Raw genomic sequence first — 25,675 nt, 5'->3', positions numbered from 1 at the left:
ATAAAATAAAGCTCCAACAACTAATACAAATATTTTTTAAAAACCAGAAAGAATATTTTCATCTCATCTTCCAACAGAAAAAAGGCATATGAAATCATTCCGAATATGAAAAAGTGCTGAGTATTACCAGACCATTTTAAAAAGATACTTTTATAAACGTATTAATGGGGTCAAATCTTCCGAGAGCCAATGTTCGGAAACAAGCCCCAAACTATAGAAGAAACCAACCATTTTTAAAAAGAGGGAAAAAAGTTGAAATGGGTTCTATATTAAAACCCCCTTTTAATATTTTGAAATATGTTTATGGCTATGCAGCGAAGAAAAACACTGAAGCTTTAATTCTTATGAATTACATGAAACATGATGGAAATCACATAGGAAAAATACAAAGTCCACATTCTACCTAAGGGTAAAGCTAATGATGGTTATAAATAATGCTGAAATGCCAAAAGTAACTCTGTGGCCACCAAAAGAGGCTCATTCTTACCAACAAAAAAATGGGAACAGTGATGACTGTTTATTACATTTATTTGGCAGGAAGGAAAGAGACTTCATTTACAGAACGGCCTTCATCCACGGGGCTGAAATAGGCTTAGCATTGAATTTTTTACCCAGCATTTCAGTTTCTCAAGAAAGCCTTTCGTACAGATTGTGCTACGTGCTGTTGAGTTCTAGCATTTAAACAAGCATAATAAACTATCTGGTAACTCTTTCCAACTACAATAGAATTCTGAATTTCAACCAAAGCCTGATACGATGAAAAATTTTAAACAAAGAACAAATTTACCAATTCATATTATCTATAAAAGATGTTTGGAAGTCCCCTTGGTTAAGCTCTACACTTGAACTTTTGCCAGCCCAAATCTGTTTCAAATACACTGAAGGGTGAGCTCTTGTGGGAGAATGTAGACAACATGCACATACACAAACAAATCTGATGAGGTCAGCTAATGGTGGGAGAGAGCAGGAATACAAGAAGGGAGTAGTTCAAGATGCTTCTCTGACCCTGAGGCACCTGGGCCAGGCTAGCCAGGAAGGAGGAGGAGGAGGAGGAGGAGGAGGAGGAGGAGGAGGGGGAGGGGGAGGGGGAGGGGGAGGGGGAGGGGGAGGGGGAGGAAGAGGAGGAGGGGGAGGAGGAGGGGGAGGAAGAGGAGGAGGGGGAGGAGGAGGGGGAGGAAGAGGAGGAAGGGGAGGAAGAGGAGGAAGAGGAGGAAGACGGAGGGCCAAGCACACAAACAGCAAGGGAACTCTGCAGGCAGAGAGAACCAAAAGGGGAAAGGACCCAGAGCAGTAAGGGCCCCACATACTAGAGAATTAGAGAGGAAGCCGCTGCCTGAGGCACAGAATGCTGGACAGGGCTGAAACTGCAGAGGCAGACAGCAGCCACTTGATGCAGCTTTGACACCAGGATACAAAGTTTGCACTTTATACTTAAGTTTAAAAGAAAAAAATGGGCATTTTTAACAAAATCTCCCTGACGGCTACGTGGAGAATGAATTTGGAAGAAACAAAATTAAGACAGAGCAACTAGGTAAGGGAATAAAAAAATTAACATATTTAACTCTATGAAAGTATTCACATGTACATACACATACACAGAGAGAAGGCTATAAAACAAGTACCACAGTAATATGAGAAATCAAGGAAAAGACACATTTAATGAAATATATTTTGGATCTATATATACTTGTTGTTTGTTTCACAATCACCAATGTTTTTAGACATAAGTTTTCATATATAGTGTTAATATCTAAGAGCTGTGATTCAAATACCTAAGAATGTGTATTTGACAAAAATGTCTTGGGAAAATGCAAGGGTCTTGCTTCATAATCTAAAGAATCCAGAACAGGAAAAGTTGAGAACCACGATCCACACGTTTCACTGCAGACTGGAGTTCTTCTTGGTTCTAACACTGTGACCAGTGATATATTACAGTGCAGACCATAACGTCATTCTGGACAGCAGGGAATACCAAGAACAGTAAGTCATATTCTCTACATTTAAGATTTCAACATATTTCCACAAATGTGGCTCACAAAAAAGGCCAAATTCCACCAAATGGAAAATGTATTTCAGTCTCCAAAACTGTTCTCAAATAGTAAAACAATTTACCAGACATACTTAAATAATTTTTCCCAAAGTCCTTCACTTTTCTCATTTAAATTGGTTCCAAAAGGAACTGGCAGGGCATAATATATGCTGTAAGTGATTGATGTTCTTATGGAAAAAACACGTAAGTAGCTAAAACTAAAGACTCATGAGTTGGGTAGAGCTAAATGGTTTAGACGGAGCTTTAAATTTATTGAAAGACTGGAAAAACTATTTCAGAGAGGTAACATGATGTGATCCCCTCACCTCTTCTCCCCTTAGCCAAGGTCTTCACAATATCACAAGTTGATTATTGAACTAAACAAGCCTGAATGGAAAGGGCCACAGGAAAGACTGACCACATAGAGAAATGAGGGCTAAGTTTAAGCTATTTCTCATTTACAGGTTAACCTGGTGTCTTATCTGCTGCCTACGTCACGGGTGATCATGGTTGATATTGTATAACCCAGCTGAGATCTCAGGTCTGGCCAAAACTTGTTTTCTTTCTATATTTTCTCTCCTTTTTGTTTCATTTATACAACCTAGGCTTTATATTTCACCTTTATCAACCTCTTGTTTGGGAACTTCTGTAGTTTTTGAAACAGCAGATGATGAAATAACTGTTAATTCATTTGCTAATGTTTAGACTATAAAATTGTACATGCTTAACTCTGTGTGTGTTTGTATGTGTGTCTGTGTCTATGTGTTCTCCACCAATTTTGCAGAATTATAGAATGCTGGAAGAGGAAAGAATAACAGATATTAAATACTACCTCCTATGTAATTAAAATTTTGTGTTTTCAAATTAGGCAAAATACCACCCAATGTCAAAAACTCAGAAAGACACAAGTTCACCATAATAGGCAATGATTATTTTAAAAGACTTTAGAATTATCATCCATATGACATGCTGGGGTCCACATAGCTAGATTTTGCTTCGTTGACAGCCATCAGAGAGAAGACACATATAGCCATCTTTAACATGAGCTCTCCAGGCTATAATCAGCAAGGATCAGCCCTTGTAGAATTTTCTTAGAGGTTATTTAACACTTAAGAAATATTAGCTTCATTAAAAATTATTGTTAAAGCTTTGTGAGTCTTATACTAGGTAAAAACTATCCTGTTTCCTTTTAGAAGAAAATATATATTCCAAAGTAGACAAGTTCATGTCGTATCTTTTTAGGAAATGCCAATAACTAAATTTATTACTACAGAGGGGCTATGGTTGTGGCTCAATGGTACAGTGCTTGCCTAGCGTGTGTGAGGCACTGGTTTCGATCCTCAGCACCACATAAAAATAAAAACATAAAATAAAGGTATTGTATCCATCTAAAATCAAAAATTAAAAAAAAGGAACTACAGTGATTCTGATATTTAACACTCATTAAATATGTCCTGAAAATCCCATAAGCACCATTTTACCTATATATACACAGGCACATCTGTGACATGACTTGCTTCTATTTCCAGGGTAAAAGGGGACAATTGTCTAGCACTCAACTTTATGACTTGTCTCAATGAACTTTATTTACCATGCACAGATTCCACTTAAGGGAACTGCTTCTTTAAAATAGGCGGGAGATCTGCTAAGACTCTTGGCTTATTACTAGAGACAGATTCCTGGTGCTGCCATTGTATATCTTAAAGTCCTAGGTCCATGCTTAGGAAGGTGAGGGAAGACATCAACCAGACTTAAGCAAGTACAGGATAAAGGGCCAGGTCAGGCCAGGTCTCTAGATCAGAGATGCTGGAAGCAGCTTAGGGTGGGCTGAAAACAGGCCCTGAAAGGATAACCACATCCCTGGAACTGGTGAATCCTTTCTTGCCTGGCAAAGTCTTTGGAGATGTGGTTGGGGACTTTGAGTTGTCCAGCTGGGCCCCAAATGAAATACTGTGCATTTTCCCAAGGAGGAGGCAGAGGGAGATTTGGCACATAGGGAGAAGCCATGTGAGAACAGCAAGAGATTCGAAGGAGCTGGTCTTGAAGACTCAATTGATGCAGCCACACCAAGGAATACCCTGTCCATCTGTGGGGTGGGGTGGGGGACAGATAGACCAGAGGACCAGATCCTCCCCTCTGCAGAGGACCTGGCCCTGCCAGCTCTCTTTCTGCAACCCAATGACAACTCTCCTCTGACCTGAACTCTCCATATTCTCTCCAGAACCATGAAAGAATACATTCTTGTTGTCCTAAATCACTGGCTTTGAGGAAATTTGTTAGTTACAGAAAACTGACATAGAGGCTAGGGAAGTTCGTTCTACTGTGCTCAGTTTCTCCTTGGACAGTGGCCAGTACAATACAAAAGAGAAGGCGAAGAAGCAGGCGCAGTTGAAGGAGCTGAGCTCCTGGGTGCCATGACTGTGCTGGTGTATCACAAACTTTTATTTACAATCCATTCTTATGCCAACACAGAACTGAGATTTGCTACTGAATCTTTAGGATCTACAGAGTCATCAAGAGTATTACCCCAAATAAAAGACTGAGACAAGCAGCCCCGCTCACATGCAGTTTCCTGGTCACCAAAATTAATGTCCAGCTTTCTCTTTTTCAACTTCTTGTTTTCCCATTATGTAAATAAAAACAATTGAGAAATGCTGAGGGAATATCTGCTCACAACAGTACAGCAGAGAGACAACATGCTTTCCAGCAAGCTCAACAGCAGAACGCTCTTTTGGTAGCAGATACCATGTACACTGTCTAAACCCAGGCCGGAAAATATTTCCTTAAGACTTTTGAAACTGAATAAAACTGAAAAATTATATACAAGAATTTCCACAAAATACCCAGTTTTCCAATGCCTCAAATTTCTCTTGAATAAAAGTAATGTTCCAGGAACAAAACCACCACCTAAATAAAGTATAATTAACATAATTGCCATCCGTGGTCACCACTCGTCTGAGGATGGTTTATTTTCTATGCTGGCGTCTCATTCACCAGCATTAATCAATAGGATTCTAGCCATCATTTCAAGAAAACATCTTGGGCACGGTGATCTTACTCCATTTTATTCCTTGCTATCTTTACAAAATCCCATACTGCCTTAAGCAGGTTATTGATCCACTGCTTCCCCAAAACATGACTTTTGATATGTTGCTTGCAAAAACTATTCTATCAGTGGACAATTCACCAGAGTTCCTTGGTGTTTACTGTTTTCTTTCCTGAAGAGTTTCATTGTTTTTTTTTTTTTTTTGACACTGAAAATAGGCTAAAACTAACTCTGGCATAACAACAGGTAAGGAACAGAACAAAAAATATACTTAGTACAGGTACTATCAGACATATAAAAGGAATGAAATATTAAGTTGAACCACACAAAGATTACAAAATTCCATTATTTTTGACCTATAAAAAGAGCAATTTCTGCTGGGTGTAATCCCAGTAACTCAGGAGGCTGAGGAAGAAGGATCATAAGTTTAAAACCAGCCTTAGTAACTTGGCAAGGCCCTGAGTGACACCTGTCTTAAAATAAAAAAGGGGGCTGGGGATGTGGCTCAGTGGTAAAGTATCACTAGGTTCAATCCCCACTCCCTGCATCGCCCCCCCCAAAAAGAAGAAAAATGGATGAGACTCCTATCTCTGACACAAACCATCTCATAGATTATCCAATCCAAAAAATAAAAGTTTTGAACTCTTAAGTATAGAGGTTAACGCATAAAACATTATACTGTACCTCCCATTCCAAATTTGGGAAAGCATGACCAAAGAACTATAACTAACTGACCCTGAAACTGTTTAAAAGAAATGATGCAAAACAGAAGCAGGCATGTACTGCAGCCATCAGGCAACCTGGTGAGAAGCCCTACTGATTCTACAATGCATCCATCTTTACTATCTGTCCTGTGAAATAACATAGTAGTGACTTATGTAACTTAAAAGAGACAGTTTTGCCTATATGTACCACATCCTAGATGCTATTGAGACCACTATATGCCAATTAAAATCTATAGACTATAGTACTTCAGAGACATGGAACTCTTCTATGAAATCCAAGTACAGCCTACAAACCTATCTGCTGTAGAACTTGAGCCATGTTCCCATGGATGATAGTGTAAGTAGTAAATAATGTTGACAGTGTTTTTTTTTTTAACTTGACAGCTGAATAACTGAGGCACCAATAACCATTTTTCACTGATGTAACACATGATTTTTAACAGAGCTTTCAAAAAATTCTGATATCTCATGGAGTTCTTTGGAGCCACATTCCACAAAAAGATAAATTACCCAAAGACTAAATATTAAATTTTTAAATGTACTTGGCAAGATACTTAAAATAGTTTTGAGGAACTTGGTGAACGGAAAATATGGCAGTTTCTCCATCCCTCTTGGTTTTAAGAATCTTATTGTTCTACAAACTTTGTGTCTTTTCAAATAATAGGAGAAAAGAGGTCAATTTAAGTTCACCATGTGAATTAAGGGTAGCAGTAATAAATGCTGTTATGTTTAAAAAAAATTTTTAAATTACTGGTAGACCTTGTTCTGCCCACTCATTTATGCATGCAGCTTTCATGGGGGATTCTAGTAAGTCTAAAACTGTCATAAGCATTCTTTTTATTCTCTATAAAGGTAACATGAGAGTAAATTCCATGTGGCAGAGGACTTGAAATGAACATTTCCCTCAATTAAAGCAGATTCCTTAAACAAAGACTGACTAACCAGGGATAAAGATGTAGGGGTTCCCCTTTCTTGTGCTTAAAACCATAAAATAGAAAAAAAAAAAATCCTAACTTTCCGGTTTTTAAGCACATTGGAACTCTAGAACATCATTTAAACTTCAGGCCACTAGTCAACACACCACTTCTTCAGTACAGTGTGCCGCTACTCTTTTCTCACCTTTTCCTAAGTTCTACTTAGGGACTAACTTTAAATTTGTTTGTGGCATCAGTGTTTTGTTGGCAATGGTTACTCTAATCCAACTCTGAAGAAAGAAGTGTCACAAAGTCTGAACAGAAAAAGAGATTTTACTCACATAGAGATCTGGTTGAAGTGAATCTGCCAATAAAAAGCCTCATGGATTACAGCAGGGCAGAAGAGCTTTCCCCTACCCCACGTTCTCCGGAAAATGTTAACCTCATGAAAGGAATGGAATATATAAAATGGAACCATAAGTTCTCTTATTTTTTTGCCTTTCTTTTTCCAAACTACGTTTATTCCACAGTCTGTCTAAACTCTGCTCCTTTCCTTCTACTTGTTTTCCTGTTTTGACCACTTCCTTTTATTTCAATGTGCCACTGCTCTGAGACCCTCCACACCCTCCATTGCTTCACAGTCTTCCTAACCATCACAATTCTCCTCTGTGCTCATAGCACATTATCCCCACATTGCCACCCACCATTTCTGCCCTTCTGGAGGCACAACACCTGCATGGAAAGACCCATTCATGATGCAGCTAGAAGGAAGCAGTCACAACATGGAAGCATGAAGGGAAAGAAAAAAGGAAGTTTTCCACAATGCAAATCCAGTAAGTTGGGAGGGAGGGAGGAAATTTTAGAGTGGGCTACAGGGGCATTTACACTTGTTACTTCATAAATCACATACACTGAGCTGGCACTGCTGTTATTTTCTAGGGAACTTTCCCATTTCCCATTTGTGTTCTCAGTAGAATTTCAAGGTCTCATTACAGCACAAAAAAACTGAATATAGTCTGCTACACTGTGTGTCTGGTTAGGCAAATTAAATTTAAAATAAAAGCCAGGGCAGATCTTGGCAGAAAGCATGACTTATGATTAGCATATCTGCAATACTGACTATAATTGTCACGTTACAATACTGATCATACAGAACCAGAAATTCAGCATTCTGCCTCTTGATATAACAGTTTAGACATCCTACAGTTCCATTCAATTGCAGGAGATGCAGGGACAAAAATAATGTTGACACAACAGAAGGAAATTAGGCAATGTTCCATCACAAATGCTCACACTATTTCAGATACAATATTAACAGAAATGGTTTCTGCCTCTATGTGCTGTGTGGTGGTCAGCTTGCAAAAAGCCCTACATCTTGCATAGACCCCTTCTCCACAGAGTATAGACCAGGCCTATGTGACCCATAGAATGTGGGGGCAATAGTTTAGGAGTAGGGCTTCCAAAGTGTTAGAAAAAAACTGCAAATGACTTTGAAATGTAATGGGTTACCTAGTAGCTTATCCCTAGATACCTCATTCATCTGCTCAACCAACTGCTCCAAAACAAGGAATGTGGGTTTTAACGTGACAATAGAGAGACGTCATTGTTCACCAGAGTCATCTCCAGGTAAACTCCCCTCTCACCTTTTATTCTTACACTTCTAATACCTAGCTAAGTAATCCAGAGCCATTGATGTGTGGATTCAAACACTGAATCACTCTGGTTTGTCACACTCCACTCCTCTGACTCATACACAAAATCCAGTATGACAACAGATTAGGCAGAGAAAAGATGAGGACAGAGGACTCAATTTTACTTATCAGGCTGGTTGTGGGTTGGCAACACGGTCTTTTTAGGAGTGAATGCCACTCTGAACCCCCTCATATCTCAAGTCCTTGGCATTGACTTTTATGTCATACTGACCCAGCCTACAGTCTGACGCACACACTTCCAGACTAGGGTTCTGATGACGTGTTAGCAAGCAGTTCTCATAAGCAGAAAATGTCATGGTCTCTTTTTACCAGTACTCCGTAATAATTTTTAAAGCACTTAGTGTCTAAAACTGTATTAAGAACTCATCACAGCTCTCTAAAATCGGTGCCATTAATTACCCCCCTTTTGTACATAAATAAAGAAGATAAAGCTTGGAGATTAATTACCATGCCCCAGGGCACACAGTCACAAGTGGCAGAGCTGGGACTAAACCTAGGTCTGCAAAGTCCCAACTAGTACATTATTTTGCTTCTAAGTTTGGCACATTTGTGAAGATGAACTCTAACCCAGTTAGACTCAGAATTCAATTTAGTCAAATGAGGGAAAAACATATAAAAGTTTCAATTCAATAAAATTGAAGGTTACATATATACCAGAAACAAACCATATCATCACTTATACCTGCTATTTAAAGGAATGACATGAATTTTACCAACATGGGTTCTGATGTCATCTAAATGCTGCTCTGATCAGCTCCCAAGAAAGCAAAAAGGCAGAGAAAATAATATGGGTTTACAGAGCTAAGTACTACATATGGTAGAAACTAATCAAAATTCTGCCCTCAAACTTCTGGTGCACATTCATTTAAAAAGAAAATGCAAAGCTTCTTCTTTGTGTGTATGTGTGTGTGTGTGTGTGTGTGTGTGTGTTGTTTGCCTTTTTATATTTAAGAGAAAATGTGAAGCTTCAAGTATGATTTTTTTTAATGGGTTAAGACTTTTCAAACTGACATGACAAAAATATCTCATCCTGCCTATTGAGAGAATCATGCAGTTAACATCTTTAAAGCATTCCAGATTGTAACAAAAAAATATGAGGAGGCGGGGGGACAAAAGGCCAAAGACAGGAGATGTGATGTAACTTAATAAAGACCATCACAAGCCCTACTCATTAACAACAATTTGGGCTACCACAGTTCTCTTTGCCAAGCTGCCAAATTTGCTGCTTATCAGTAAAATTAACATCCTAGTAAGAAGGAGAGGGGAATTGGCACACTGTGGTCTTACATAAAAATACTCAGTTTGATTTCTCCAGCCCTGGGCCTCAGATCATACGGACCAAGTTGGAAACCATACTCCTTATGAAAACAAACTTCTGACCCCCAAACAACCTCCTTTTCCAGCTTTCATAAAGATCCAAGACCTCAAAGTCTGCTCAGCCCTTACCAGAAGAGGCCTCCAAGATGAACCTGGTGGCCTCCATTTGAAACGGAAGTGATAGTGTTAATTGCCCAGTGTCCTGCCAAGAAGACCGTCTCCTGCATTCTGATCCAGGGGTCCACATTGTCCTTTTAAAAATTAAAAGTTACTTGGGTTTGTTTGGACTATTTTCACTTTTCAGACTGTACTTGGCAGCAGGATGGGTGAATTCCACTCTCTGAGCTCATTTTTAATATTTTTTCGTGTTCTCTTAATATTTTTGCCATGCGCAGGATCTACAGGCAGCTGTAGACAATGAACACACAAGATTTGTTATTAACTAAAGCCTTACCGACGAAGCAATACTGAAACCCCATGTAGAAAGTACAGTTTCAAATGCAGTGAAGTGCACACACTCGGAGGGGAAAAGAGCCCAACCCTGTCCACGATCAGATCCAAACTGTCTCTAGTCTTTGAAACATCCTGCCTGAGCATGCCTAGGAGGGTATGTGCTCAAGAAAAGGAAAAGCTTGAAAGTCAAAGAAGAAATCAGTCACTGGTGAAGTATGAAAGCTCACTAACTACCCTACTTTAAGCAGAGAAGCACCCACATTATCTTTTTACAGAGAGCCAAGACCAAAAGAAATTTGAAAGGAAAATCTGCCTTAACTCCCAACATTCCAGACGTTATTAAGACCAGACACATAATTGCAAACACAGGAAGTCACTTTTGCTCTGCACAGGAGGATGCAGCAATGCCTGCACAGAGCCCACACCTACAGCAAGAACAGATTCCAAGGCCCAACAAATGTTCATAATTCCAGACTTTCAGAAGCAAAAATACCATCACAAACCTTAGCATAATAATTCTTCTAATGATGAATAATTACTATGAATAAACTTTCAGGCTAATTTTGGCTAAGTAGATACTACTGTCTGATTCTGGTTTCTGAGCAGTGATTGCAAAATACAGGAAGAAAAATATGTCAGGGAAGATCACCTGGGAAATAATTAGAATATAAAAACCTGCCAATCAGGACAACTGGGCTCAGAAGGTAATTTGTCATCTTTGAAGGAGAAAAGCACAAGAATAAAGTCCTCATGATGACATTCAGTGCCATAAACAGAAACCATGACTATATGTGTTGGAATGTGATCTAAAGAGTAACTGAATCTTTGGACTGTTAATAATTCCAAAGGTCAAATGCCACAAGTAAGTTGAATGTTCATTTTCTTCTATATTTGGAATTCTTACCATTTTGCCCAATTTCCCCCCACTGGCTCTATAAATTCTAGGTCTACTTATAAGCTGCTACCTTTGTGTTAGAACCCAGAAGGAACTCTCCCCCACCAGAACATGCCCCACACTGTCAGGAAGATGCTCCAGTCTCAAGCATTTTATTAACTGAATCCTCCCAATCCCCACCCCACTCACCACTTTTGTACCCCTGCTGTATAAAATCTTTATTAAAATTTCCTTAGTTAAAATTGCCTTGGCATTCCAAGAGCCTGTATTTCTCAAATGCTATTGTGCCAATCACCATTCAAGTGCCTGATAAAACACAGACCGCAAGGCTCCACCTCCACAGGTCAGGAGAGACTGTCTCCCCAACCTTTGGGAGGGTTCTAATGCTGTTGGCCTGAGGCTCTGAGTTGCTAGGGTCTAAGCTAGGGTGGTGGGGTCGCTGGGAGAGCCTTATCTTTGGACTGTTAACAATTCCAAAGAGCAAATGTCACAAGTATGTTGTTTGTTCATTTTCTCTGCTGACAGAGCCAGTTCCCCTGCATAAATCAACAGCATTCCAATTCTTTCTGCTCAGGGTGTATATGCATGTGAATGTAAGATGGTGATGGGGTGGAGGATACCGTATACTGCTGGAGATCTATATAAGATGGTCTGAAAAAAGAAAATCTGCTCTTGGGTAAGGTTTTAAAAATCACTAAGCCTAACTACCCATTCAGTTTTCTGAAAGGAAAACTAGGGCCCAGTGAAATAGTCTGTTCTATATCACACAGACCAAACCCAAGCTACTGAATCCTATAATCCTAGGATGTTTCAAAACTGTTCGCATCAAGTGTGAAAAAGGCATCCTTACACTTGGGCTGAGACCCAGGAATAAGGTGAAAGTCAGCAGTACCAACTGCACACATTACATAGTTTTATACACAAAAACGTGGTTTGGAGACTCATGACTCCCCCTCCTCTTCCTTCCCCAGACCACTGCCCTTGTACACACACACCTTCTCCTCCCCACCTGTCCCCCCTCCTCATCAGTACTATTTTGGTTTTTCTGTTTTATTGGACAGTAGTTCTATACTAAAGCTTTTCTTTTTCACTCTAAATTCACACAATCTTTTTAAAACTATCCTACCAGATAACTTTACCTTCTGAAGACAGATGACAGCTTCGGCTGAAAATGAAGGTGCTTCAATCAGAATTCTGGACCCTGACTTGATGTATCCCACTGAGAAACCTCCTAACAGCAATTGCTTTGGTTTTTACCAAGAATAAAATGGAAAGAATGAAACCTCCTTCTCAATAAGGAACAAGAGAAACTTCTTTTACTGTGATGAAAGGCCATATGTTCATTTCAACTGGGCTTTGGCCACAGAGCAGGCTCAATGCCCAACTCTTGCACAATAATCAGCAGACAAGGACAAATTTGTCCATGCTTGTCCTTGAACATCAGTGGACTCGATGCTCACGCAACAATCTAAAAGCAAATGCTAGAAGACAAAAGTGAGGCAAAAAATCTGGAATTATTTTCCCCTAAGTTATCTGCCATTATGATATCATAGGAGACAGGCTTCACCCCTGAGCTGATTCTTGAAGGACTGAGTTGGAATTTGCTAGGTAGAGGAACTGAATGAACAGGCCAAGAAATGATTATGAGGCACATTCATGGGATGGGGCAAACCATAGGGTGTCTGGTGGCGAAATCTAAAGTACCACAAGGCCTGAAAGAACAATGGTCAGGCATTTTAGACTGTGCTCCGGAGACAATGGGGAGTGCCAGAGAGGTTCTTAAGGAGGGGAACAACTGCACATTCAGATCTGACTTAGCTACTTTCATGACACAGGATAGGATGGAGAGGGAAGAGAATAAACACACATCTGAAAACATGAGGTGTTCCTTCTGGGAAGTCTCCTATAAATCAGACGGAGTAAAGGACTCTTAGCTGGATTTATGAGGAATACATGGAGACACCAAGGACAGGATCCATGGAAAGTCAGGCCTAGGAGGCTACGCCCAAGTTCCCTCATTCAGACCTGTGTTCCACAACATACAAGGCCATGAGCAACATAATGGACTCTGAGAACAACAGGTGCTTTACTGTTTGTCTTTGCCTTCTCTGATTCATATTCCCTTCTTTGCTTTGACCGCACGAAGGCTCAAAACCAAATGTATGGCCCACATCAAACAACTCTACAGTACTCTTTTATATTCAACCTTACTCATGACTTCATCTCTCTTGTCCTCAATTTCCTCTAATGCTTACTTATTACTTTCAATAGCCTTTTGCTTTCTTTTTTTCTTTATTTTAAGAGTTTTAGGTTCACAGCAAAGGTGAATGGCAGGTCCAGAGTTGCCCATACACCCTGCCCCGCCCTTATGCACAGCCTGCCCCACCTATCAACATCCCCTACCAGAGGGTACATACATTATAACTGATAAACTCACATTGGCACATCACTTTCACCCAAAGTCCAGGTTACATTGCATTTACTGTTGGTGCTTTTCATTCTATAAATTTGGATATGTAATGGCATGTATCTACCATTCCACTATCATATAGAACAGTTGCATGATCCTAAAACTCCTCTGTCCTCTAGCTACTCATCCCTCCCCCCCCCAAAAAAAAAATCCAGTAACCACTTATCCTTTTGCTGTCTCCAGAGTTTTGCCTTTTCCAGAATGTCATATAAATGGAATCCTACAGGAGGTAGCCTTTTCAGATTGGCTTCTTACTCTAAATAATATGAACTTAGATTACCCCATATCTTTTCCTGGGCTCATTTCTTTTTAGCAGTGAATAATATTCCAACATCTGGATGTCCCACATCTTCATTTATCCATTTACCTACTAAAGGGCATCCTTTGTTGCTTCCAAGTTTGGGCAATTATGAATAAAAGTAAATAAAAACACTTGCAAGTTTTTGTGCAGATGTAAGTTTTAAATTCATTTAAGTAAACATTTTTTATCTAACATATAAACACCCTCAGATCTTTGCTGAAGTGAGGTTCAGTGCATAAAGTAATATAGCCCAACTGATTCTTTCCCTTATGATAAAGAGCAGCACTTCAAGTGATTTTGAAAAGGCAAATAATATAATGCTAAAAGGAGCAAGAGATAAAAGTTCAGCCTGAGCTTGTTCCACTTTTCATTGTAAACATGCTCCCAGAAACCCACAGCAAACATGATCTTGATATTGCCCAACAAAATCACATGCTTTCTACACAACTGCAAAGATCTTAGGATGCTCAAAATAATTATACGCTGTTTCTCACATGTAAGGTAAAAACGCTGAAGTGCTTGTAAACATATTGATGTGTGTTCAACAAACACTTCAGTATAGATTTCAATGCAAACTCAGTTCTTCACTTACAACTGTGAGCCTATTAAAACATACAGCAGCTAACACATTTAAGTATATAAATCATGAAATAACTACACATAAAAGAAAGGCATTTGCATTTGCCAAAGTTATTCCATAACTGCATTAATTACTGTACTACTTTTAGCCCTGAATCATCATATTTTCCTTCTGTTAGTCTCTTTTGTCTGTTGATTCTTAAATTTATTTTACTTGCCTCTGTTATACATATATAGACATCTAACAAATCTTTTTTGGTACACAACAGGACAAAAATTATTAAAGAACAAATCATGTAATCAAAGCATTTCAAATTTCCTAAGCTCTCTGGATAACTTATACATTCTTTTCTACTTTTCTTTAGGCAAAAATTTCTCCTTAGGACAACACATTCTGAATTGTTTTGTGTGGATTCTCTTCTATGCCATGATTAACCTGGGACATTGCTAATAAACTATTCATTATATACTTGAATCAAGATATCACTTTAGCTGGGTGCGGTGGCACCCATGCATGTAATCACAGCAGCTTGGGAGGCTGAGGCAAGAGGATGGTGAACTCAAAGCCAGCCTCAATAAAAATGAGATGCTAAGCAACTTAGTGAGATCCTGTCTCTAAATAAAATACAAAAAAGGACTGCAGATATGGCTCGGTGGTCAAGAGCCCCTGAGTTCAATTTCTAGTACTCCTCTCAAAAAAAGGATCACTTTACACTTCATAAAAGTGTACAAATATAATATTCTTCATAGAACTAGGAAAAAATAATCCTAAAATTCATTTGGAAGAATCAGTATCCAGAATAGCCAAAGCAATCTGGAGCAAGAAGAGCAATCAATGTAGGAGGCATCACAATACCTAATCTCAAATTACACTATAGAACTATGGGAATAAAACCAGCATGGTATTGGCATCAAAATCGACATGAAGACCAGTGCAACAGAATAGAAGACAAAGAACAAAATTCACATACTTAGTCATGTGATACTGACAAAGGTACCAAAACTACGTTAGAGAAAAGATAGTCTTTTTAAGAAATGTGCTGGAAAAGGAGATATTCATATGTAGAAGGATAAAACCAAATCCCTATCTCTCACAATGCAAAAAAGTCCAATCAAAATGGATCAGACCGAGGAATTAGACCAGAAACTTTGCAAGTGCCTGAAGAAATATAGGGTGAACACTCATATTGGAACAGACACCAACTTCCCTAACAAGATCCTCAAAGCTCAAGAAATAAAACCAAGAATCAATAAGTGGGATGCCATCAAATTAAAAAGATTCTATGCAGCAAAGGACATAATTCAGACTGGAAGAGAAAGCCTACAGAATGAGAGAAAAGCTTTGCCAGCTTCTCTCCTAACAGGGATTAATATCCAGAATATATAAAGAACTCAAAAAGCTCTAAACAAAAAAACAAAAACAAAACAAAACAAAATAAATAAATAATAAAATAACCCCATCACTAAATGGTCAAAAGACATAAACTGATATTTCTCAAAAGAAGAAACACAAATAGCCAACAAATATATATATTAAAAAAATGTTCACCATCTCTAGCAATCAGGGACTTGAAGAAAATCAAAACTATACTAAGATTTCATCTTATTCCAATTAGATGGCAATTATCAAGAATACAAATAATAATAAATCCTTGTGAGGATGTGGAGAATAGGACCACTCATTCATTGTTGGTGGGATTGAAAATTAGTGTAACCACTCTGGAAAACAGTAAGGAGATTCTTCAAAAAACTAGGACTGGAATCACCATATGACCCAGCTATCCTACTTCTTGTTATTTATCCAAAAGAACTAAAATCAGTATAGTGTAGAGATACAGTTAATTCAAAGTTTATAATACCACAGTTTATAATAGCCGAGTTATGGAACCAGTCCAGATGTCCATCAAAAAATAAATGGATTAAAAGAATAAAATTATGACATCTGTCATTAAATGGATGGAACTAGAGAACATCATGCTATGTGAAATAAGTCAGACTCAAAATCAAGAGTGCAATAATGTTTTCTCTCATATGTGGGAACTAGACTAAAGTCAAGGGGAAAAAGAGTGAGGCGGTCACTCAAAAACCATAATAAGGCAGACCAGTGGAGTAGAGGAGACTAAGAAGAAAGGAGGAGGAAAGGGAATAGACAGGAAAGGCAGAAAGAATCTGACAAAATTATACTACACACATGTGTGTGTGTATGGATATGTGTGCACACCAAGGTGAATTCTACCTCAGTGGTAGAGTGCTTGCCTAGCATGTGTGATGCCCTGGTTCAATCTTCAGCATCACACAAAAATAAATAAATGAAACAAAGGTATTGTGTCCACTAAAACAAAAAAAATATTAAAATAAAACGTAAGTGAAGGGAAGACCAATAGAGGAAGGGGAATAAAAGAAAGGAGGAGGAGAGTGGGAAAGGTGGAGGGAGGGGACTGGGGATTGAAATGAAGTAAAATTAAATTCCATGCATGGACAATTTTTGTCAAAAACCAGCTATTTGTATAACTCTAAAGCACTAATAAATTACAAGTATTGATATTAATCAAAATGTAAAGTACTTCTAAAAATAAACTAATTCCAAACTCAGAAACTGTAGTATCATTTCACTAAAATTATTTTAATGCCAAGCACAATGGTACATGCCTATAACCCCAGCTATTTGGGAGGCTGAGGTAGGAAGATCACTTCAGCCCAGAAGTTCAAGTCTAGTGTGGGCAAAATAGTGACACCCCTGCCTCGCCCGCCCCCCAAAAAACATATTTTATATGTCAGACACAGCATTTTTCTTAAGATATATTTAAAATACTCTTGCAACTTTGCAACATAAGTATCTTTCATAGGATACTTGTTTATGTTTTGTTACATAGTAATACATAACTGCATAAAATATGGAAGATACTTAAAGCAATAAAGAACAACAAAAAAAAAAGAATCCATAATAAATTCACATTTCACTATAGTTACTATTCCTCTACCTCGTGCTAAAATTCACTCATTATAAATAACCTGGGAGGAAATGTAACGGCAGTGTTTGGTTGTACAGTTTTCCTCTCCCCATCAGAGTCCTGTATTTCTTAGACAAGTCAACAGACTCAACAACTTCCATCCTTTTCATTCACAACCACATTCTCAGACACATTCCCTGTTCCTACGTTGATAAGCAATAAGGAGTCAATGACTTCAGTGAGTGCCACAATCAATCCATGTCCTGTCTGACATTTGATCTGAGGACTCACATACTTTTGAAAATATTACCTTCTTTTGCTTTATCTAAGTTACTTCTGCTATATGCCTTTATAAGAAGTCAACTTTTTGCTCCTGTGGCATCAAATATTCAGATCTTACCTGAACACTTCATTGAAAATACATATACCTTTCTCTCCCATTCTACCAATCTAGCCCATAAAATTAATCTAGCCCAAACACAAGCCTTTCTGAGCTGATATCTCTCTATCTGAATGTGCTAAGCCTGATCCATCCATTTTATTCTTGTTCTATGAATACTTCACTCAGGATGCCAAAGGTGGCACTGAACAGTATCTGATGCCTACAACTGTGTGTGTGTGTATATATATATATATATATATATATATATATATATATATATATTCATATTCCTGTTACGTGATGACACACTCCTCTAAAGCATGGAAATAATATCTGGTTTTACAAGACATAATTATTTTGAGATCTAAAATAGCCCCATATTTGGATTTCTTCCATATCTGTCTAGTTAGAGTGAAACAATACAAGTAGGCTAATGTGAAAATGCAGATAATTGTTCCTGAGAAATAAGTAAAAAGTTACATGGCACATATTCTGAAAAAGTAATATTAATGCCCAATGCAGTGGCACATAATTACAATCCCAGCTGCTTGGGAGGCTGAGGAAGGAGGATTGCAAATTTGAGGCTAGCCTGGGCAACTTAGTAAGATCCTATCTCAAAAGAAAAAAAGGGCTATTTGTGTAGCTCAAAGTAGAGTACTTGCCTAGTGTGCATGAGGCCCTGGGTTTGACCCCTGGGACCGCAAAAAATAAAATAAAATAGTCTATTCTTACTAAAAAACAGATCAGAGAGGACTACACCAAATCATCTACACCAGAAAAACCAACCACCATGAAATAATGCTCTTTAGGTCAAAGATGGCTCCTTTGGGATGATTTATTCCTCATGGCTGTGGTCATATTACCTTGCAAGTCTGAATCATTTGACTTTGGACTGCTCCTTGCTCGCCGTTCTGTTTTCTTGATTCCTGGCCCGCCACCGCTGCCGCCTCCCCCTCCTCCGCCGCCTCCACCACTGTGACCCTTCCCGTAGCCATTGTATACTGTTGTGCAGTTGCTTTTGTAGATGGATGAAGGAGGGCTATTGAGGCGGTTCTGGCGGTCAATCTGGCGGTCCTTCAGTTTTTTGTGCGGAGGCTTGCTGTACTGGTCTTCTCGGGTAATGTAGCTTGACATTCCATAGAGTGGTATAATTTCTAAAATGGATGGGTGTGACAAATGCAAGCTCAGCCCATATTTTCAATAATAAATGATTAAAAGGTCAAATGACCTGATCCCTGAAGAAGTCTAAAGTACATTTTTATAAAAAATGTTTTAAGAAAATGCTATATACATTGTACATGTTTAAAACATTCCTGTTTGTTTCTAACGAATCAATAAATAATCAATTATTAATGACCACATGGCATGTTTAGCTAGGCACAGTGTCTCACGCCTGTAATCCCAGCATCTTAGGAGGCTGAGACAAGAGGATTGCAAGTTTGAGGCTGGCCTCAGCAATTTAGGGAAGATCTAGGAAATTTAGTGAGACCCTGTCTCAAAATAAAAGACAAAAAGAGATGAGGGTTCTTCTCCAAGTTAAAAAAAAAAAAAAAAAAACCACCACACATACACATACAAAAAGACCATATGGCATGTTTAGAAATTTTCCATAAACTATGGTGACAAACAAAAAAGACAAAGTTGTCCTCAAAGAGTTTGTATTCTCGTTAAATTTATAATTCAGTTTTATTTGCCTGTCAAAATGGTTTTAACAGTTGCAATTCATGAAAAGGATAGACAAACTACCCTTTGAAAAACATGTAGTCAGAATCAAGATATCTAAATGAATATTTATCCTTATAGACAGAATAGTATTACTACTGGAAGGTACACAGCAACCAGAATATAAGGAGTTATTTGCAGCATTCAGAAAAGCCAAAATTGAAGAAAACTGCTAAAATAATACAATGAGAAATTGCCATTAAAAACAAAACAAAAAATGGAATAAGGACAAAGTTCAAGCACAAAGCATGAGGCAAAGATAAGCCATCTTGGCCATCTGGTGCCAGGGAGGTGTGGTCTCAAACTGCTCTTCTGCAGTAATCCAAGGCAAAGCAGAAGGGGGTTGCTCCCTGACTTCATTATGTGTATTTTTAAGTGGCTCAAAAAGAAAATGGGAATCTGCAATATAATCTTAGGATCTTAGAGAGATATTTATCTTAAATCTATATTTTTAAATCAATGTGAAATTATCTTTAGGCATCAACAGAAACAACAATAGAGCTGGGCATGGCAGCACATGCCTTTAATTCTAGTAACTGGAAGCTGAGGCAGGAGGATATCAAGTTTGAGGCCAAGCTGGGCAACTGAATGAGACCCTGTCTCAAAATAAAAAATAAAAGGGGCTGGAGATGTAGTTCAGTGATAAAGCACCCCAGGGTCCAATCTTTACTTTCAAAATAAAGGACAGTATGTAAAAAGACACTGGGTCTTATATCTTTTTAAGAAAAAAGAGCCTCCCATAAAGTATCCACATAAACCATCATCCAACCCTGAACACTTCTGCAAGTAAAAAGGAAGAACTCCTCATACCCTTCAACTGGGACTTGCCCCAGGAATATATGGATACCCTGTCTAATTTAACAACTGATATTTCAATTGTTCCGTGGTAAAATTCTATTTTTTCTTTTCTTTTTGTTCACACAGTTAAAGGAAAAAATTTTTATATTGTCACAAGACAATCAATTTGCAGTAGAAAATGTGTAAGAACACACACAGACCTACATATATATTCAAATAAACTACACCAAAATACACCAGATGAATGATAAACATTTTTAAATGCTACAATGCATCTCACTTGAGATTCACAATATTCACCATGGATACATAATAATTTAAAACATGTTAACAACTTTCTACACTCTTATCACTTAGTAAATTAATGTTTAATTTGCCATTTTTAGGTATACACATCAAGAACTAAGAAAATACATAAACGACTTTTTAAAGGGACTTTGTTTCACTGCTGTCTTTAGTTCGATTAAGGAACTTTTACTAGTAAATTATTGCTGTTATTTTAATGAAATCAGAACAAAACACACCAAGAAAGGAACAGACTATGCAATTTTTGGTTTAATTCTAATAGTGATTTAAGTCACAGTATTACTCTGCCTAAAAATGCAAAGATTACTTATAATAACTAATCAAATACTACATAAATAGTTGGTAAACGGTATTGTTTACGGTATAATGAAAAGAAAATAGTTTGTATATTTTCAGTGCTACTATAATTTTAATGTTTTTGATGCCAGGTTGGTTAAATCCATGGATGTGCAACTGTGTGAAAGGTTGAATATGCCTGTCAATTTTTAAAACTTAGAGGATTTTTGTGTATTCTTATTCAAAATAAATATTCCTTTTTATGTTCAAAAGAGAAAAAAAAGGCAAAGGACACCATTTACAAAATGGCATTCTGCTAACAAGCTAAAATAAGGCAAGTCAGAAGAGCATGATCAAGGGGGAAAGTCAATAGCCAAGGTGCTTCCTAATGTTACCGCAGCTTGGATCCGGCTGGAAAACTCTAACTCTCCAATATTTAATATTTACTGTGTCAAAACAGTGACTACATTTTTTTAAAGTTAACTTAATTGTTTTTCTGTAAGTGTTTCTGTTTTATATGCCCACTCCCTGATGGGTTTGTTTATGTCACTAGGCAAAAAAGATCAAATTACTGAAAAAATTATTGATGCAGCTGGCGCTACTGATTTTGTGTTTTGCTATCATTTTCTCAACACCTTGATTTTTCTGAATTATGCTAAATTTCTGACTACTATAAAAAATTTCTATCCCTAAATTACAACAGTACATTTCACCTGAAATACTCATCTCAAATTTTTCTTTCTATAATAAGAAAAAAAAACTGGAATTTGAGATGAATATATAGGAAAAAAATTGAGAAGAGAATTGGTATTGATAGGAGAAAGCAAGATAACTTGTTCAAAAATTATACAATGTATCAAGTATTTCTCATCCAATTTACATAAACCAATCTAATAGATGTTTAAAGCCATAAAATGTTTCAATTCACAGAAGAAAATCATTTTGCAAAGTCTTAAAAGGTTAAAGTCTAATTTTTACCTCAGTTATCTGGGTTCCATTTTGATAGAGAAGAGCTTAGACTAAAGCAACATCAAGACCAAAACTTTAAAAAGGCATCTCGGTAGCTCAGAGGCTCTTTTCATGGTAAGATAAGCATTTGCCTAACAACCAGGGAACTGTGGTTGCACTAATGGTTAGTCTCGAAATAAAAGCAAGTTCTGGCGGGCCATGTCAACAGCCGGGGAATTTACGAGTCCTGCCAAGACAGATCTTTGGGGAAACCAAAAGGATATTGAGACTTCACAATCCTCTAACATTGGAAATAGGGCACAAAACACTTCAATTTCCCTTCTACTGCTAGCCCATACCAATGCCAAAGAAATACTGTGCCACAGTTCTGCCTCGGGCCATTCTTACATAAACACAGGAGAACAGGACACGGAAACATATGAGACAGATCACTGGTTCTTCTAAAGAAGTGGCTATTCCATTCCTTGGTCTTTGTGGGATAGAAAAATTGGGAAAACTGTGGGAATGTGGGGAAATTGAGAGAAAGAAAGAGGGCCACAGCCCACAGTATAATCATTCCAAGACACAATTCAGGACAATGGAAGCTGGGAATTTCCCATGAGCTGCAGACCAGATAGATAGCTTATGAGTGCTAAGTGTTGCAAACAGTTTTAGCAGCTCCTGGAGCCAGCAATAATCTACTCACCTTGCTCGCCATATATTGTCGGGGGAAGGTGATGCTGAGGAAAAAACTGAGGCGGCATGTCTCCAGGTCCAGTAACAGGTGGGTAGTAAGCCGTGTGCGAGTTATGAATGAAATGCGGATGGTGGGTCAGGTAGGGGGGCAGGTGGTGGGTTGGAGACATGGCTGAGGGGTAGCTTGGGGGATAACACTCGGGAGACTGGGGTGTCACCACCACCCGGCGGACTCCAGTACTGTCTTCAATCACCTAAAGAAAAAGCCAAAAGAGAAAATATAGTATACATTATTTGTTATGAACATATATGGAATTAATAATTTGTTCATTTTATTCTTCTTTCACCTATTCAAAAAAAAGTATGTTATATTCTGATTTTTGAAATTCATCTACTCATAATGAGATTTAAAATGAGTTCTAGCTGTGATAACATTTAACTATTAAAATGTGCAAAAACAAACTATCAATCACCTAATTCTGACTTACAAAACTTATCAAGGAGACCAACAGCTTGATAACAAATCTTGTTTGTTGGTTTTGGTGGTGCTGCAGATTGAACCCAGGGCCTTGTGCATGCGAGGGAGGCACTCTACCAACTGGGCTATATCCCCAGTCCCACAAACGTTTTTGTCATAAACTTTTCACCAGCTTCATTCTAAGACAAGTGAACATGTATGATTAAATTGATTTTAGGAGTAATTCTGAATGTACCTATCAGCTCAATGGTTTTCTAAAAAGAGGCTTCTTTCTGGGTGTTAGGAGCATGTTTCCAGGGCTATGCTTCCAGATCTACCCAATAGCATTCTACCCCATTCCTGCTTTAATATGCAACATAAGGGCTTTAGGAAACAAAAGGAACATTAGTGTCACAAGCCACACAAGTGCCCTAAAAGACCATTTAATCTGGGGATTAAGGATGTGGATGAAATGAATGGATTCTGACCAATGAAAAAGTTGACAATCCCAAATCAGGATGGACACTTTTGCTCCCAAGTTATCCAGAAGCTATAGTGAGTGACGGAAAGGGCGGTACTGTGAAGGGCAAGTCTGATATGAGGAAAGTGCAGTGATCAACACTCTATCCACACTTCCTCTGAATGTTTTTCAACTCACTCAAGGAAGGCGACTAAGGCATTGTGAGACCAACACTTACTGCCTCTGTGGCCAGCATCATGCTAACTGCTTAAAGTGTAAACAATTTTGGTAAAACTCAAGAAAAGAAAGAGTGACTGCAACTGACACCATAATTAAAGGCAAAGCTGTGGGGTGTGTACATAGGAGGGCATGGGATGAAAGAATCAGGAAGGGTTTCAAGGACCTCAAGGAATTGTAGGACTGAAACAGCTGAGAGAATGGCCCTCAGAATAGATCCCTGCAGAGTACACTTGGGGGGCAGAAGGTGTGGCTCAGTGGTAGAGGACTGCCTAAGATATCCAAGGGTCTAGGTTCAATGCCCAGTACTGCAAACATTAGAAACATAATAAACTTGCAAGCCAAGAATAGGCCACTGAGGAGACACCAATATCAATCCTTGAAGACAATCACTCTGACAGGAAGTTTGTTTTTTTTTAATTTTTTTGTTTTGTTTTTTCTTTCTTTTTAAATAAAAAGTCTGAAAATTGAACCTGTATATTGAAATAAATTCCTCATTACACCTCAGGAGGTTGATTATAGGCCAAAATAAAATGACTTAATCATGTCTAACAACAACAATAAACTATACTTAGGCTCATTTTTTAAATATTCCTTAAGCCAAATTGGCAAGTTTATCACTGTTTAGTCTATATTTTAGTGTACAAGTGATAAGTTTAGCTTGAATTAACAGCCATTCATTTTATCCTAAGAAAATAAAAGTTTTCATATTTTAACATAAAAGTTCTCACTATGTTAACATTTCCTCAAATAAAATAATATTAACTCCTTAAAATTTAGATTCTAAATCAAAGCTTACTCAAGACAACTTTTACTATGTTCTCTAATACATGTAACCTCTTCTGGGCCTTCACAAACTAATTATTTTTGAATTAATTTATAAATGCATAAATAAATGCATTTATAAATTAATTTATAAATGCACAGATGCTAATTTACCACAGCATATGAAATGTGTTTAAAGCATGACAGTGGAAATTCTTATGCATGTATTGATAATTAACACAAAGTACCTTCTTTTCTGTGTAAAATGTGAGTGGAAATATACTGTTGGTAGAACATTTTGCATGATTTTAGTATAAATATGTTTTGTATTATTCTTACCATCTGATACAAACATGCATTATTCTAGTGTCTTTTTTCCCCTTCTCTACCTTCCACTAGTTATTAAGAAAATTGTAATGTACATTCCGGATATTTCTCTTTCATGAGATCTTAATCCAATCCTAGAAGATCACAGAAGCAAAATATCTGTTTTCTACAGGCATACAATCTTTTTTATTTCAATAAACTAAGTGTCCAATAGTCAACCAGGTGCATAGACTTCACTGATGTAATAAAACAGAAACAGAGCTCACATTTAATATGAAGATCTTCTTGTGCTTGTAAATTAAGGTAGTTAAAATGATAAAAATAAATTATTTACATAGTATCATATGATCTCTCCCTGCGCCTCCCCTCCTTTCCTTTTCTTTCGTACCAGGGATCAAACCCAGGAGTGCTTAATCACTGAGCCACATCCCAGCCACCCCCCTCCTTTAAAAAAAAAAATTATTTGGAGACAAGATCTTGCTAAGTTGCTTATGAACTCATTAAGTTGCTGAGTCTAGCCTTGAACTTGAGATCCCCCTTCCTCAGCCTCCCAAGCCTATGGGATTACAGGCATGCACCATTATGCTTATCTTATATAATTTCTGACTTACTGTAACAAAGTGCTTTTTAAAAAAAGCACTAAGTGCTTTGTCAAAAAGCACTAAGAAAAAATTACAATCAAGAGGAAAAAAAAAACAAAAATGAAGATGTGGAGCCATACGATCATCTTTTACTATTGTATTTTGTAAGAATACTTGTACTACTTAAAAAATTAATAAATGCCAATCTGAGGGATAAATTACCCTTCATACAAACACTGAAAAGTTCCCCATTAGAAAATTTAAGTAGCTTCTGAAACCACAAATTGCCTGCACACATAAAAAGTGTTTGACAGTCCCATTTCTAATT

The 25,675-nt window shown here is 37.8% G+C and overlaps 1 protein-coding gene across 5 annotated transcripts in view; it reads right to left on the bottom strand.

Moving 5' to 3' along the window:
• Nucleotides 1–25,675, bottom strand: part of Fndc3b (fibronectin type III domain containing 3B) — a 327,023-nt gene that overhangs the window by 121,161 nt on the left and 180,187 nt on the right. For 4 of the 5 annotated variants that reach the window (XM_005332466.5, XM_040270089.2, XM_040270091.2 and 1 more), the window contains exons 5-6: nt 22,531–22,774; nt 18,638–18,928 (exon numbers count right to left, since the gene is read on the bottom strand). In XM_005332466.5, coding sequence (XP_005332523.2) covers nt 18,638–18,928; nt 22,531–22,774 — 535 coding nt within the window. The remainder of the gene's footprint in view (nt 1–18,637; nt 18,929–22,530; nt 22,775–25,675) is intronic. The other variant, XM_040270092.2, reaches the window with a different exon arrangement.

The sequence above is a fragment of the Ictidomys tridecemlineatus genome, chromosome 3, assembly GCF_052094955.1.
Source record: "Ictidomys tridecemlineatus isolate mIctTri1 chromosome 3, mIctTri1.hap1, whole genome shotgun sequence".
Classification (NCBI taxonomy): Eukaryota; Metazoa; Chordata; class Mammalia; order Rodentia; family Sciuridae; genus Ictidomys; species Ictidomys tridecemlineatus.
This window is presented reverse-complemented; position numbering and strand designations above follow the sequence as displayed.